Raw genomic sequence first — 13,447 nt, forward strand, 5'->3', positions numbered from 1 at the left:
GCATCAGGAGTGACACACACTGTCACCACTGAGCTAAGGGGCAAACCAGACACTACTCAGCTCACTGTTAAAAAACTTACTCAAGACAAATTATTTACAGAAGGAAAAAAACCCCATCATTTAGAACAGATGTTTCAAAATCAGACTCAGACTGTCCAAGTGATGTACAATGAAGCATTTTAATAGGTCAAAGTATTCACTGTCTTTCCTCCAATTATGACAAGCAACTTTTAAACATGACTATCACTACTAACTATGTAAGTCACTCCCACATTAGGTTTTGTCATAAAATAGTCCATGATTATCATGATTATTGATAGGTTTTATCATGCTTGAGTTCAGCATCTGATTTTCTCAGTCTACCAGCAAACTAAACCAGAGACCTGAGTGGAACAGAACTTCTCCCCTGGTTCTCCTTATTCAGGTATTATTACCTGGTGAACACTGGAGAAAAAGGCAAGATAACACCTTGACTTTTTGCCCAGTGCATCCTGCAGGATCCAGGTGCCAAAGTTTTAAGTAATGTGTACATTTGGTATTCTACACTTTCAAAGAGCAGCAGGATGGCCCTAAATAAGGTGTTTTGACTACAAGATGAGAAATCTGCAGCAACACCAGAACCCTGAAGCCTCCCACCATTTCAACTTAATTGAGTTGATTCATTAACATAAATTACATATTGCATTTCAACTGCAAAAGACAAGCTGGGAAAGAGCAGAAAAAACCCCAGACATACTGTTTGTCCTTCAATGGCTGCTCTTTGCCTCCCCAGGACGTCCTGAAGTTGAGTGAAATGCTGGATGAAAGACACCACCTCAGCCTGGAAGCGCTGGGTGTGCACATACTGCACTGAGGCCATCCTCAGGGTGACACGGATGTCACACTCCCTCTGCAGCAAAGGGTCTGGCCTCCCATACCTGGAAGAAAGGTTAAAAGCAACATTTAGCAATCTTAGCTACCTTTTATAAACTGCTTATTTATTTTTTTGCACTCAAAGTAATAATAATATAGAGGATTTAACTGATGTTCGTGGCACGTAATTAAAACTATTTCAGTTACAGACATGAAGAATTGGGTTTGTATTAATTATTTCTAAATTATGTATATGTAGGAGTTTTAATTAAGCAAACAAAAAAATTCTACATTTGGAATGTACCTTTTAGCTCTACACACCAGACAGACCTTTGGTGATTTTATATCTTAGACTAAGTGCTCCACTGCATGATAATGTGTACGTTCAACTCTGAATCTGTGTGCTGATATATCTGAAATTAATTCCATAACATTACATGAATAATTTCTACTCTGATTAATTCTAGTGGGTGGAGGAGGGTGTAGCAAACCATGAAACAGCACAGGATAAGAACTCTGGCTTTAAACAAAGCAGACGAAATTCAAATGTGCACTATGACAAAAGCAAACCCCTAATTCCAAAACTAAGAAGCAATGCAAAAAATCTATTTCATCACTTGAAAATATTTTCCATCTTTTAAAAATCAACTACAGTTTTATCTAGGAACTATCAATGTAGTTTCAAGAGCAGCTTTAGAGGGAATTAAAAAACTACTTTTCTTGATAAACCATCTACATTGCAGACAAAGAAAAGTTAAAAATCGTTAAGTTTATGACTGAAAATGTTCATTTAGGTCACAAGAGGCCAAAGCAGAATCATGCAGCCCTGAAAGTTGCAGGTTTGGGTATTTTGGGTTTGTTTGGGTTTTGGGGGTGTTGGGAGCTAATACTGAGTAACAAGAAGTTTAAATTCATACTTAAAGATTTGGAAAATGAGAGCTTCTTCACCACTGGTAGTGAAACGTTCTCTGTAAAATTCTCCATGAGCTGTAAGATCACTTAAGGACAGACTTCCAATACTTCCCTGCAAGGCTAAATCACCCTCTGCAAAACAAAGGACAGACAATCAGGATTCTCAAACACAGATAAGTTACTAAACCCCAGAAGTTTCTAATAGTGGGATAACCTGATTACAAGTAATTAAATCAATCACATTCAATTAAACATTAAACCTCATGTTCAAAGAAAATCACATCTTTCTGCTACAAAGATTAGATTAACCCAGACATAACTCAATGCTTTACATACATCATGTGATTACACCAGTTTGATTTGGGAAAACTCAGATACAACTGCTTTTTTTCCTCTCAAACAGTAATAAACACTATTGTTCTGCTCTGTGAAAGAGAAGTATTAAAATCCCAGCCACACTCAGCTAAAATGATCAAGGGTTTGACAGCTGGGAGGGCTGCCAGGATTTCAAATCAAGCCTGAAAAAGCAGAGAAAGAAGCAGTGGGAAGGGAATGTGCATTTTGTCCAGGAAAAACACACAAATACCCAGTGAGCACCAAAATTAAAACATTTCAAATCACAACTCCAGTGCAAACCTCTTTGTGTTTTAAGCTGCAAACAACCTCAGCCCTTCCATCCACTCACCAATCACTTCCAAGTGAGCTGCCAGTTTTGCCACGCTGGCTTTAGCAAGTTCACTGGTTGTCTTATTCAGGACTAAGGACAAAGAATGGACCTGGCCAAACAAAAAAGCAACAAATTGCTATTAAACAACATGACTTGAGAGCTGGAACATCTTGCTTAGTTTATTTTTCCAGACAATTGCACTGTAACACATGAATGGCAAGCAACAATTATCTGATTGGGAGACACAGCAAGAAAGCAACATTTTTACTCCCTTGTTTGCACATTAACAGGTCTCCCAAGTAATTCAGAGTGACCAGGCCAACAACAAATCCCAGCACTGTCACCTGCATCCTTTTATCTTTGAAGGCTTCTCCCATCTAAGTCAGACTGCAGGACCTTTGGGCAAAGACTATATATATATATCTATCTATATCACAGTCTTTTAAAACAAAATGTTTATACATCTAGATGTATAGACATCTATGGAGATATACAAATATATATATATATAAAGGTATATACTTTTTTTGTATAAATAACTCCAGAGTACCTAGAACAGCACAGTACCAACTTCAGCATGTCAGGTCTTTAATACTGAAGTAACTTTAACATTCAAGACAGGAGGGTCACAGAGCAAGGGAGCCAATCATTTTGCAAGTGTTTTGCTTTTCTATAACTCCTATTTTTTTTAAGCTACATCTACACACACTTTGAACCTGTTTCTGAATTTATGCACGTTCCCCACTGGAATATAAAACATTTGATGTAAATGTCACCTTAAGTTTCTATAAACCAGAGGTTTTATGACAGACAATCCAATTACTGTTTTGCATCTCAAGTATACCTTCAGATCCAGTTTAGTGTTTACAGGCTCTTGGGCTTGAGAAGCTGACAAGGAATTTATTTCTGATTTGATTGTCTGCTGAGTATCTTCAGGCTGCGGCTTCATAGCATGGTTATCAGCAGTGGATCCAATCCCAAAGAAATCCAGTATCACTACCCAAGTTTGCAAAGTTATTAAGACATCTAGGCAATTAAAATCAACATCTACACTACGGTTAATTTTGTGATAGCGAGAGGAAAATTCGGGATGTTTCCTATCCACTAGAAATATATTGATATGAACTAAGGAATCATCAAAGTTACTTTTTCCACAGGGCAACTTGGATCTGTCTGCTGTTGGAGAGGGAGGTGGAGTCAGAGGATACTCAGAATCAGCAACTTCTTTTGGCTTCTTACGGGAGGCACAAACTGGTCTTTGGTAAAGCTGAAAGACATTTGGTGCTTCTTCCATGTGGGAAGGGAGGGAACGTGGCATATCTGGATACTCTGCATTGGATACTGAGGGACAGGACTGGGAAAGATACTCCTTATGTGCTAAACTGGAGGGCTTGGGTGCTCCCCTGGACACCATGAGGTTCTTATACTTAGAGTCTGGTTTCTTTTCCAGGAGATCCTCCATGAGCAGGGAGCGCAAGGCAATCTGGATGGACAAGGTCTGAGGGTGATCTTTGGCAAACTCAACATCAAAATCCTGAAACTTAAGGCTGACAAGACCTTGTGCCCCAAGTGTGAGATCACCACTTAGCTGAACCTGGAGCTCTGAGATATGAAAGTTTGCTTGAATCTGAGTAAAAGACTTTGTTTCCCTGATAGCTAAGGGCTTGTTTGGAACAGAATTAAAACCGGAGTGGCTGAATAAGCCATTTTCCTTCCGCTCACTCGAGAATTCTGTGCCTGTACTATGAACTGATGCTGAAGGAGAACTAAGACCAGTTGGAGACACAGAAGTGGTTGAAAATTTGTTCAAGTCTTCACTGTAAATTAAATTATCCAGAGTCTGAAGGACTTGTTCATACACGTGCTTTGCTAACACCACCTACAACGCAGAGAAAAGAAACAACCCTCACGTTAGAGCTCTCCATATTAATAAAATCAGTGCATACATTTTAAAACTCACAAGTGGAAAGCCTGTGCAATTTCAAACCACAAGTAAAACGTAATCCAGAACAAGGTACAATGCAAAGTTGAAGCAAAACAATTCTCCTGTATTAGCTCTGCAAGGTGACACCAACTGGAAACATACAGGAGAGGATCCCACAAGAGGATCCCTTGTATTCCTGGGGCAAAAACCATCCACACAGAGTTAGTTAAAAATAATTAACCATCCAAACTATCCTTAAATTTGCCATGCTGAGATTATACAGTAATATATGGAACAAACATTCTACTTAGCCATCATTGCTTGTCTCCTTAGTTTTAGAAGTTTCAGTTTCCTCTATTTAAAACCTCTGCTCCTGCACAGATTTTTTTCAAGATAATGGCATTTTAATTCTTAGTTTCTACTAGAACTGCAAATACATTTATTTGGACAGTGACACAATTACTTTTGCTTCTGTGTTCAAGGTAAGCAAAAGTTAGATTAATTCATAAAGATGTCTAAAATGCCCACAAACAAGGTTAAATGTTCATCATTGTTATTATGACTTAAGACTGTCTCTTCAAACCATGTGTATAAGGATATGATTTCTAAACTACCAGTATGTTAAACCTGAAGATATTGGCCTGAAAAATACTTATCTTCCATGCAGGGAAATACTTTTATATTGATAGTGGAAATTACTACATTTCTGTACCTGAAGAGGGTTCACAAATTTCCCTTCAATCCTCATAACGCTTGATACTCCAAAGTCTTCATTACTCAGAGGAAAAGTTAACTCCAAATCTCTGTCTAGTGGGATCTTTTCCAATTTAAACTGGATGGTGGTGTTATTCAGAATGTGGAAAGCTTTAAGAGAAAGTGAAATTAAAACAACATCAGAATAAATGATTATCCTATAAAGACTGTACAGAAGAGACCATGTAGTAACTATTGAACTTGCTCAAAATGCAGTCAGACCTATGGACAACACACATATTTAGCACCATCTACTACTTATACTAAAGTCATTAAGACTCCTCTGAGTAACATACCATGGCCTTTATGTAATGATTCAAAGAAGTCATGACGAGTAAAATGGGATTCTTCCTGGCTGTTAACACTGGCAGGACCTGAGGAAGAATGTGGCCCATGAGGTGTCTCACTTGCAGGCTCCTTCTTGCTCGTAAACTGACTGCTATTTAAAGAATACATTTTAATATCTTTAATTTCAACTTGCAGCCTATCACTGGTAGATTCATCTTCTCCTGGTACAAAATTCTGGATTGATATCTGTCCCAGATGACCTACAAGCAGTTCAGAGCTGCCAGGCTTTCGAGGTATGGAGACAATTGGGGATTCAATGTTTATATTTAATATGAGCTTGATAGTATCAGTTTTGAGGGGCTGTGGTCCAAATGCATCCCCTTCATTATCTTCTGTGCTGGCAAGATCTCTTGATCGTGGGGTGGTATCAAACAAAGAAACCATCTCACTGTATTCAGCAGTTTTAGTTGCCAGGACTGTGGTGACTTTGGAGGCTGCACTTTTCAACATGCTGCGGAAGTTCTCCTCCAGCTCATCCATGGACAAAGTCAGCTCCTTCAGGAATTTGGCTGAGTGGTTGTAGTGTAAAGAGGCCATTTTGAGGTTGAGAGAACACTCCTCTTTTGACTTTTCCGTGAAAGTGAAACTTAAAGCATCTGGAAGGCTATTCCCATCATCGAGCCTGAAGAACAAAGATTCAAAGTAATCTACATCACCCATGAGATTTTCATACCTCACTGTGTTCCCTATGCTCACCACGTACTGGTTCTTTACATTGTCCTGTGTCAGATCCATAAGGTGAAGGCATCCAAGAGAGCCATTCACATCCAGTTTACTGCACATGGAGACATTCACTTTGGTGCCACCAATACTGGCTGTGGCAATTTTTCTGCCATATTTTTCTCCATTTGTCATGCCAACTGTCCTGAGGAGGAGTATATTCAACCAGTGAATATCAACTGCTACCTCTGTGTTCTGGGCATAAGTAGACTGGAATGTTTCCTGTTCCCTCCAGTCTCTTTCCAAGTCAGTGATTAAAGGCTGAGGACTAGAATCTTCTTTGTCCTTTGGGAAAGATTTCTGGAGAAACCCAATCAGTTCAACGATAGTCTCTGGATTAAGGATGATATCCAGATTGTTGACCTGTAGAGAGATCACCTGCAGGCTGCTATCCAAATTCATGGATGGGCACTCTGCACTCACAAACTGATACTCTAATTTTATCAGGGACTCTTGATCCTTTCCATTGTTCCCAGGTGAAGTGTTTGAGGCTGTAGTGCATCTCTCTGCCAAACCAGTGACATCGATGGGACGTGCATCGTGTGGTCCAGAAACCGGGGACTGAGCCCTGCTGTCTCGAAGGCTCCCTGTTGGGACATCAAAGCTCAGATTCTTATGAGAAGCCATCAGGAGATCAAAATCTGTTCCATATGTTTGCATAGTATCAACCAGCAAGAGGCCATGGACAGTCAGGGACACCTCTGCATCATATGGCCTCTTCACAAAATGGGCGTTGGTGCCAAAAACCTTGAGCACAGAGATGTATCTCCCGTTGCTCTCCACACCCAGCTGCATACAGTTCACCTTGAACTCGGCCAAAAGCAGCTGAGACTCCACAAGAACCTCCCTGGTGTGCTGCTCCAGCATGACAACACTCTGGGTGAGATTCATCACAGAGTCATGCAAACTGCCAAACTGGTCCACCTCTGCAAAGATCTTGTCCCTCCCTAAGTGCAGGGCATCTGCAGACTTGGTTTCAGACGTGCTCAGCTGCGTAAGACAGTTCTTCAGAGCCAGTATTTTGTCTTCATTGATGTGAATTTTCAAGTCTGGCAGGTTGCCAGACAGGACAGCCCCTGGGTATTTGGGGTCCGAGGTGTAGATCAGTCTGCGCTCCAGCTGCAGGTGAACGTTGAATTTTTCCACCACGTGGGTTGGACCCACATCACTGTCCTGAACGTGCTTCCAGTTGTCTTTCACTCGGCCCACCATGATCTGAAGGTCCATAAATGACAGTGTGTATCTCTCATACATTTTTTTACTCATTAAGTGTGCCTGTAGCTGCTCTTCACTTATTTCTACTCCAGTAAATTCAGACATTTTGATGCCACTGTTGGTGTTGGATTCTGGTGGAGGGGTATTGGGAGGAGTTGCAAGAGGTGTTTTATATTCCTCATCACTCAGTTCATTGGCTTCTGAAGAAAAATTATCTGCAGTTCTTTTAGATTCTTCTGTGGATTAAAAAAATAATAGTAAACAAACAAATAAACAAAAGTATTCAAAAAAGTATCTGATTCCAAAAGTTTCTTATTGTTATCTGGTCATCCAGTCTTAAACTGTATTTTTTAAAACACAAATCATACCTGCACTGTCCTTGTCTCCTTATATATATATATCAGATTCTATTAGGTTTATATACATATATATCTGTGTGTGGTTTAAATCTATCAATTGTTCAACTGACTTTATTGACTAATATTGACTTTCATTCTATTATCATAAGAAAAAGATTCTTTCTACTTTAGAAATCAAGAATCTCCCCCTCAAAACTTCCTTGTCCTTTTTTACCCTTTTATTTTTAAGCTCTGGGTTTCTGAAAGAAGGTGGAAAGAACAGGAAAGCTACACTAATTCTAGATCATACCTTGAGAATTGGTGAGTAATATTCTTCCCAGATCTACAACAACTAACACTGGATCCACAAATTTGAAATCATCAGGAAAGATCACCTGAGGGGCAGAGATATCAAGGCACACGGTCCAGCTTTTGCTGTTTTCCTGGAAGTTAAGAAGGAAGACTTAATAGCCCAGAAAAAAACATAAGCAAAAAAGCCATGAGCTGACCTTTACAAACTCCAGCCACACTCAAGTTTGGTACCTTGTTAAACCACAGACTCCCTTTACAGCCAATAAAGAGACATTTTCAGCAGGTGAAACATCCCCTGCACCACAAACATGGATTTCCTGACAGCAAAGGAATATTACACCACCACCTGTAAAACCCCCCACTTGCTTACAAAGACCACACAAACAAACAACAAGCCCCACTCTTAGAGCTTCAAGTCCTAAAACAAAAGGCTGAAAGGTACATAAACATTTTTGGGACACAAACTTACAATGAAGTCCCCAACCAGCAAACGATCAATAGTTTGCCTGATTTCAGCTTTTGTCTGCATTTTCAGCTTGTTGTACTGTCTTCTGGCAGCTTCAGCCACTCTTGCCTCTAACTCAGATTGATAACCAAAACCTGCACAAGAGATGGAAAACTCACTAGGTATAACTTTGTTCATGTTACTGAACCAGGAAAAAAAAGAAAAGAAGGAGAAAACAGAAAAGATTTAAGTTTTTGCAGTAAAATATAGGCCAGGCAAACACAGCAGGTGAAAGGTACTGTCTGTGCCCACCAGGCTGCTGCACAAAGAAAAGGAAGCATCTAAGCACAAAACAAACAGTCCCCCTAAAAAAACACTTCCCTAACCCTTTTCTGGTCTTTATTAGCTTAATTTAAAGTGGAGATTCTTTGATTTGTGCTTTGTATTTCTAAGAATGCGAATAAATAAAAATCAAAGACAAGAAAAGATACGATACCACCACCAAAACCCCAACCCCACCAAAAAAAACACAATAAAGGTTAACCTGAGGTATGAACCCTTCCCTTGTAGAAGAAGTCAGCTACTTTCTTAATGGCTTGTGGATTGTAAATAATATTTAGAGGTCTGGTACTGACTTCCAGGCGCCTCTCAAAAGTGCTGTGGATTGGATTTCTCTCATAAAGCATCTCAAACACTGGGGCATCAGGATCTGCAACTGAAAAAAAAAAAAAAAGTGTTACAAAAAGCAGTTGTAAGAAAACCCCCAAACAAACAAATAGACAAAAGCAAAAAACGACCCCCAAAGAATTTAATAACTGATTTTTAACTGGTACTACGAGGAAAGTAGAAGTGTCTAAGAATTCTTCAGTAACAGAAAAGCAATAACATGATCAACTTCTACAATCAACAGAATTCAACATGTTTGTATATATATAAAAACATTTGTAAAACTGGGGCCTTACTGTTGAACTCCTAACAACTTTTTTAAACCAAAACACAGAGCAGATACAACTCCTATTGTCTTGAAATACATCTTTTCTTAATTTCTTTACAGCCAACTTGCATCCACCCTTCTGGCCAAACAAAGCTTCTATGATTTTATCTTTACCACTTGCAAAAACCATTTGCATGAATTCAAAACTCTAGGCACTCAGTTTTGAAATTTCTGGTTTGTAGGAATTATCTCATCAAACATAAAATGAAATCTTTACCAGTGTTCTGATTAGTCATTTCTGAGGACAAACTCTGGAGTCCAAAGGAAGACATGCAGCCAACCTCTTTTTGCTGACAAGAATTTAAAAGAAAAAGATTGTTTAGATAAAATCAACCAAGCCACCTGATACAAGCATAAAAGTATTTTCTGTTGAAATGTAGGTATAGCCTGAGATTATTATGTACATTTTTTTTTCCCTGCCATGGTGAAACAGGAGAAGAAAGTATGACTAAGAAGCCAACACTACCCACTCCTGCAGCAGACAGGCTGAAGTGCAAATTGCAGCCAGCACAAAGTACAAAATACAGGGGAAATTCTCATGGCATTGCATTCAAATTTTGTTTGCTCAGAAGAGAAATTTGAAATCTCCTCTGGAATTCATTTCTGCCTTTAGTGTACCAGTGTACAGGTGAAATAAAACCTTTACTTGGACCACAGAGCTTTATGGAAAAGAACAATGGTTAAGGAGCAATGCTGATTGTTCCAAAAATCAAATGTTGTTCAACAAATTATCTTCATCCCAACACATACAAGGTTAAAGTCACAATCATACAGAGCAAAAGATGAGGACTTCTGCAAATGATCTTTTGAAAGGGAGGGGAAAACTAAGTTCAGCAAGTGGAAATTTTTCCTCAAGACTTTTTTGTTCTCATTCTGGGATAAGAAAAACATGTGTGGAGTTTTGGAGTATAACTAGTTTCATACACACTTATGCAGCCCACAGAGTAACTTAGAGAGTTTTCTTCACCTACAGGATTTGGGAAAACAAGAACAGGAAATATGGTCCCTTCTGTTGCCAAATCCCTCAGGAAAAGCCCACCAAGCTGGACTTTGAGAAGGGAGGACTTTCTGCGAGGAAGGGATTCTGCCAAGATCTTTACACCTGGAACATAAAGACATAAAATTGTTCCTTTTAGTACACAGGATACGTTTTACTTTAATTTCACAGATAACAAACACTGTCCAACAAGCACTTTTGAAAGTACTTAAATGTATATTTATTTCTACCAAAAAACCCAAACGTTTTTATACTTTGCTATACATTACAATGATTGTGAGGCAGCTCTGGTCCTTTTGGAGAAAGCACAGAAATGGGTTTATCACCTGAAAACTCCAGCTGCATAAAAGCAGTCTCCTCAGCAGGCACCACCTTCTTCTTCTTCTTCTTATGCAACAGAGTGAAAGAGCCACCCTGCAACTGCAGATTTAATTTAGCAAAAACATGATCTCTCTTGGTAAAAGTATTCATGCTTGAAGCATCTGCAGCAGGATCAAAAAATTCATCTGCACCTAATGAAAAAAAAAACAAAACAAAAACCAAAAGAACATATTAAATAAATTAAGATTGTGAAAGGCTACTGAAGAACGAAACAGTTTCTTTGACTTGAAAATAAAGATTTCCCCAGCTCTAGGGAAGAGAAACAGAAACAAAAGATAGAGCAGATAAACCTTTTTTCTTAAAAATACTGAATATTCCATAGAACTCTTCTACTTCAATAAGGTAATGTAAATATAAATTTACAAAGACCCCAACAACCCAGGGCTGTTACTGTTATACCCAGTCACATGAACCCCCCCATCTGAACAGAAAAAGCCCCAAAGCTCTTTGCCATAAACATCAACAACAGTGGAAGCAAATTTATTGCACATAACACTTTGGAAATCAGCAGGTTCACCAGGTCCTGAGATACTCAATCAGGTTGTCAAGCTCTAGGCAGGTTCTGCTACCTGGGTACTTCAGGTGACACAGGGAACCCTTTAAACAGCACAGAACCAAAGAGCTGCTTCTGTTCACCTGGACCAGGTATCACACCATGGTAGCAAACCCTGTATTTCCATACCCAGGATGTCTTCTGGATTCCACTGTTCCTTTGGGTCTGGTAGCAGCCCTTCAAAAGGTTCACCTTCATATGTCTGCTGGGTATCTCCATACCAACCTCCCCAGCCAGGAAACCAAGACTGGAGGTACTGCAGCATCCCAGTGCTGCTGCCATGGGTGGATTCTGCAGTAGGGGAACCTCCAAGGGAATCAGGCAGGGGCTCTTTGACATTCTGTGTTTGAATATTGAACACACACACACATTACTGCTGGTAAGTGAAAGAGTATCACAGGTGTACAAAAACATCACAATAAAAACACAACTCCATCTCCTGTTTACTCAGCACTCCAGCAGTGTCTCAATCAATACTCAGCCTACAGAAGAGCAGCAGCATAGAAATAACACACAGATCATCACTTAGAATTGCACATTCATATGTCATTATTTAAATCTTAGTCTAGAAAGACTAAGCCAAAGAAGTCATTTGATACCATAAAGCACAGCTCTAAATTTTAGCAATTGTATTTCAGAGAGAGATGACATCAAACTGTTACAGAGATTAGTCCATGTTTTATGAAGTGTGCTCAGCAGTCATTTCCATGGGGCTCATTTCTGCCACATATTTATTCTGGGAAAACACTCATTACAAGCCCTCATTTCCAATATCTGTTTCTTTAAGAGGGAGAGTACCTGCCCTAGAAATTCTGGCAAGGATACTGCTGGGGAAGATCATCATATGACTAGGCAAAAGATTTCACTGTGCAAGAGACACAACAGTAAAAACTGCAGGAACTGAACATTTTTGCAATTTTAGCATTAATACCACACATCTAAATCAAAGCAAATACATGCTAAGGCTCTCCAGCAGAACAGAACACACAATACCTCAGAATAATCAGCTGAAGATTCCAAATATTACCCTGTATGAAGAATATTCCTCACCTCAACCAGGTCATGAAATTTATTGTGAACTATCTCATACAGAATCTTCAGCTCTTCATAAGTCTGCTCATCCTCAATGCGATGCATTTCTGCCTGGAAAGACAAAAAAGGTCAAGTACCTGCAAGTAAAAGAATACAGCATGTTGTTCACAAACATTTCAAATACCTCTGCACTGAGTTAGAGACTCGTAGGAACAACTAACATATCATTAATGATCATACCCAAGTGCCCATGTGGGTAACTGCAACCCTGACATTATCCTCAACTACAAATACAGTTTATTTGCATTGTAAAATATATTATTTTAACACTTTTCAGGGTAAAAATTCCTTACCCAACTATATCCTCCTATCAGAAATCAGAAGCAAGATTTGCAGCACAAAATTTAAGCTGTGGAAAGTATCCTGACTGAACAGGATGCCTTGTTTAGCCAGGAGCAAAAAAAGCTGCTGTTGAGCAAAGAAGGTGGAGGAAATGAACTGTGTAATTTAGGACAATGTAGTATTCATTGTCAGCTACTCAGACATGTTGTCTTCTTTGTGCTGATTAACAAGTTGTTTGTGGAAATGATGACTTCACCTAAGCCTAAAGAATCTTATTGTGGAACAAGAAATCAGAAGACATTTTTCTAGTCCACTGCCATTGCCCTTGTTACATTTCACAGCTCTGCTGAACACAATACAAGCTCTATGAAAGTAACACTCTACTGCTTTGCCAGGTATTGTAAAATTTTCTGTACAGTGACCTACTCCAACAGCTCATCTCTAAATAACATAAGTGTAGACTACAGACAATTTAAAGTATGAACAGATTTGTATCTGTAATTAAGACAGGTGAGGTACATGGTGCCCTCAACTGATTCAACCAAAAATTCCCAATATACATAAAGATAAAAAGCAGCTAATTATAGTTCATGGGGGTTTTTTTTTCTGAAGTAGGTCACAGGTTAATTATTTGGGGCACTAAATTCTTCATCCTAAAATCA

The 13,447-nt window shown here is 39.1% G+C and overlaps 1 protein-coding gene across 6 annotated transcripts in view; it reads right to left on the reverse strand.

Moving 5' to 3' along the window:
• The window catches only part of VPS13D (vacuolar protein sorting 13 homolog D), a 92,970-nt gene that overhangs the window by 72,137 nt on the left and 7,386 nt on the right, over nucleotides 1–13,447 (reverse strand). For all 6 annotated transcript variants that reach the window (XM_032708832.1, XM_032708830.1, XM_032708829.1 and 3 more), the window contains exons 11-24: nucleotides 12,462–12,554; nucleotides 11,541–11,751; nucleotides 10,804–10,989; nucleotides 10,452–10,582; nucleotides 9,698–9,770; nucleotides 9,031–9,201; nucleotides 8,511–8,641; nucleotides 8,040–8,172; nucleotides 5,405–7,627; nucleotides 5,068–5,219; nucleotides 3,276–4,310; nucleotides 2,450–2,540; nucleotides 1,770–1,896; nucleotides 737–917 (exon numbers count right to left, since the gene is read on the reverse strand). In XM_032708832.1, the coding sequence (XP_032564723.1) occupies nucleotides 737–917; nucleotides 1,770–1,896; nucleotides 2,450–2,540; nucleotides 3,276–4,310; nucleotides 5,068–5,219; nucleotides 5,405–7,627; nucleotides 8,040–8,172; nucleotides 8,511–8,641; nucleotides 9,031–9,201; nucleotides 9,698–9,770; nucleotides 10,452–10,582; nucleotides 10,804–10,989; nucleotides 11,541–11,751; nucleotides 12,462–12,554 (4,938 nt within the window). The remainder of the gene's footprint in view (nucleotides 1–736; nucleotides 918–1,769; nucleotides 1,897–2,449; nucleotides 2,541–3,275; nucleotides 4,311–5,067; nucleotides 5,220–5,404; nucleotides 7,628–8,039; nucleotides 8,173–8,510; nucleotides 8,642–9,030; nucleotides 9,202–9,697; nucleotides 9,771–10,451; nucleotides 10,583–10,803; nucleotides 10,990–11,540; nucleotides 11,752–12,461; nucleotides 12,555–13,447) is intronic.

The sequence above is a fragment of the Chiroxiphia lanceolata genome, chromosome 22, assembly GCF_009829145.1.
Source record: "Chiroxiphia lanceolata isolate bChiLan1 chromosome 22, bChiLan1.pri, whole genome shotgun sequence".
Taxonomy (NCBI): domain Eukaryota; kingdom Metazoa; phylum Chordata; class Aves; order Passeriformes; family Pipridae; genus Chiroxiphia; species Chiroxiphia lanceolata.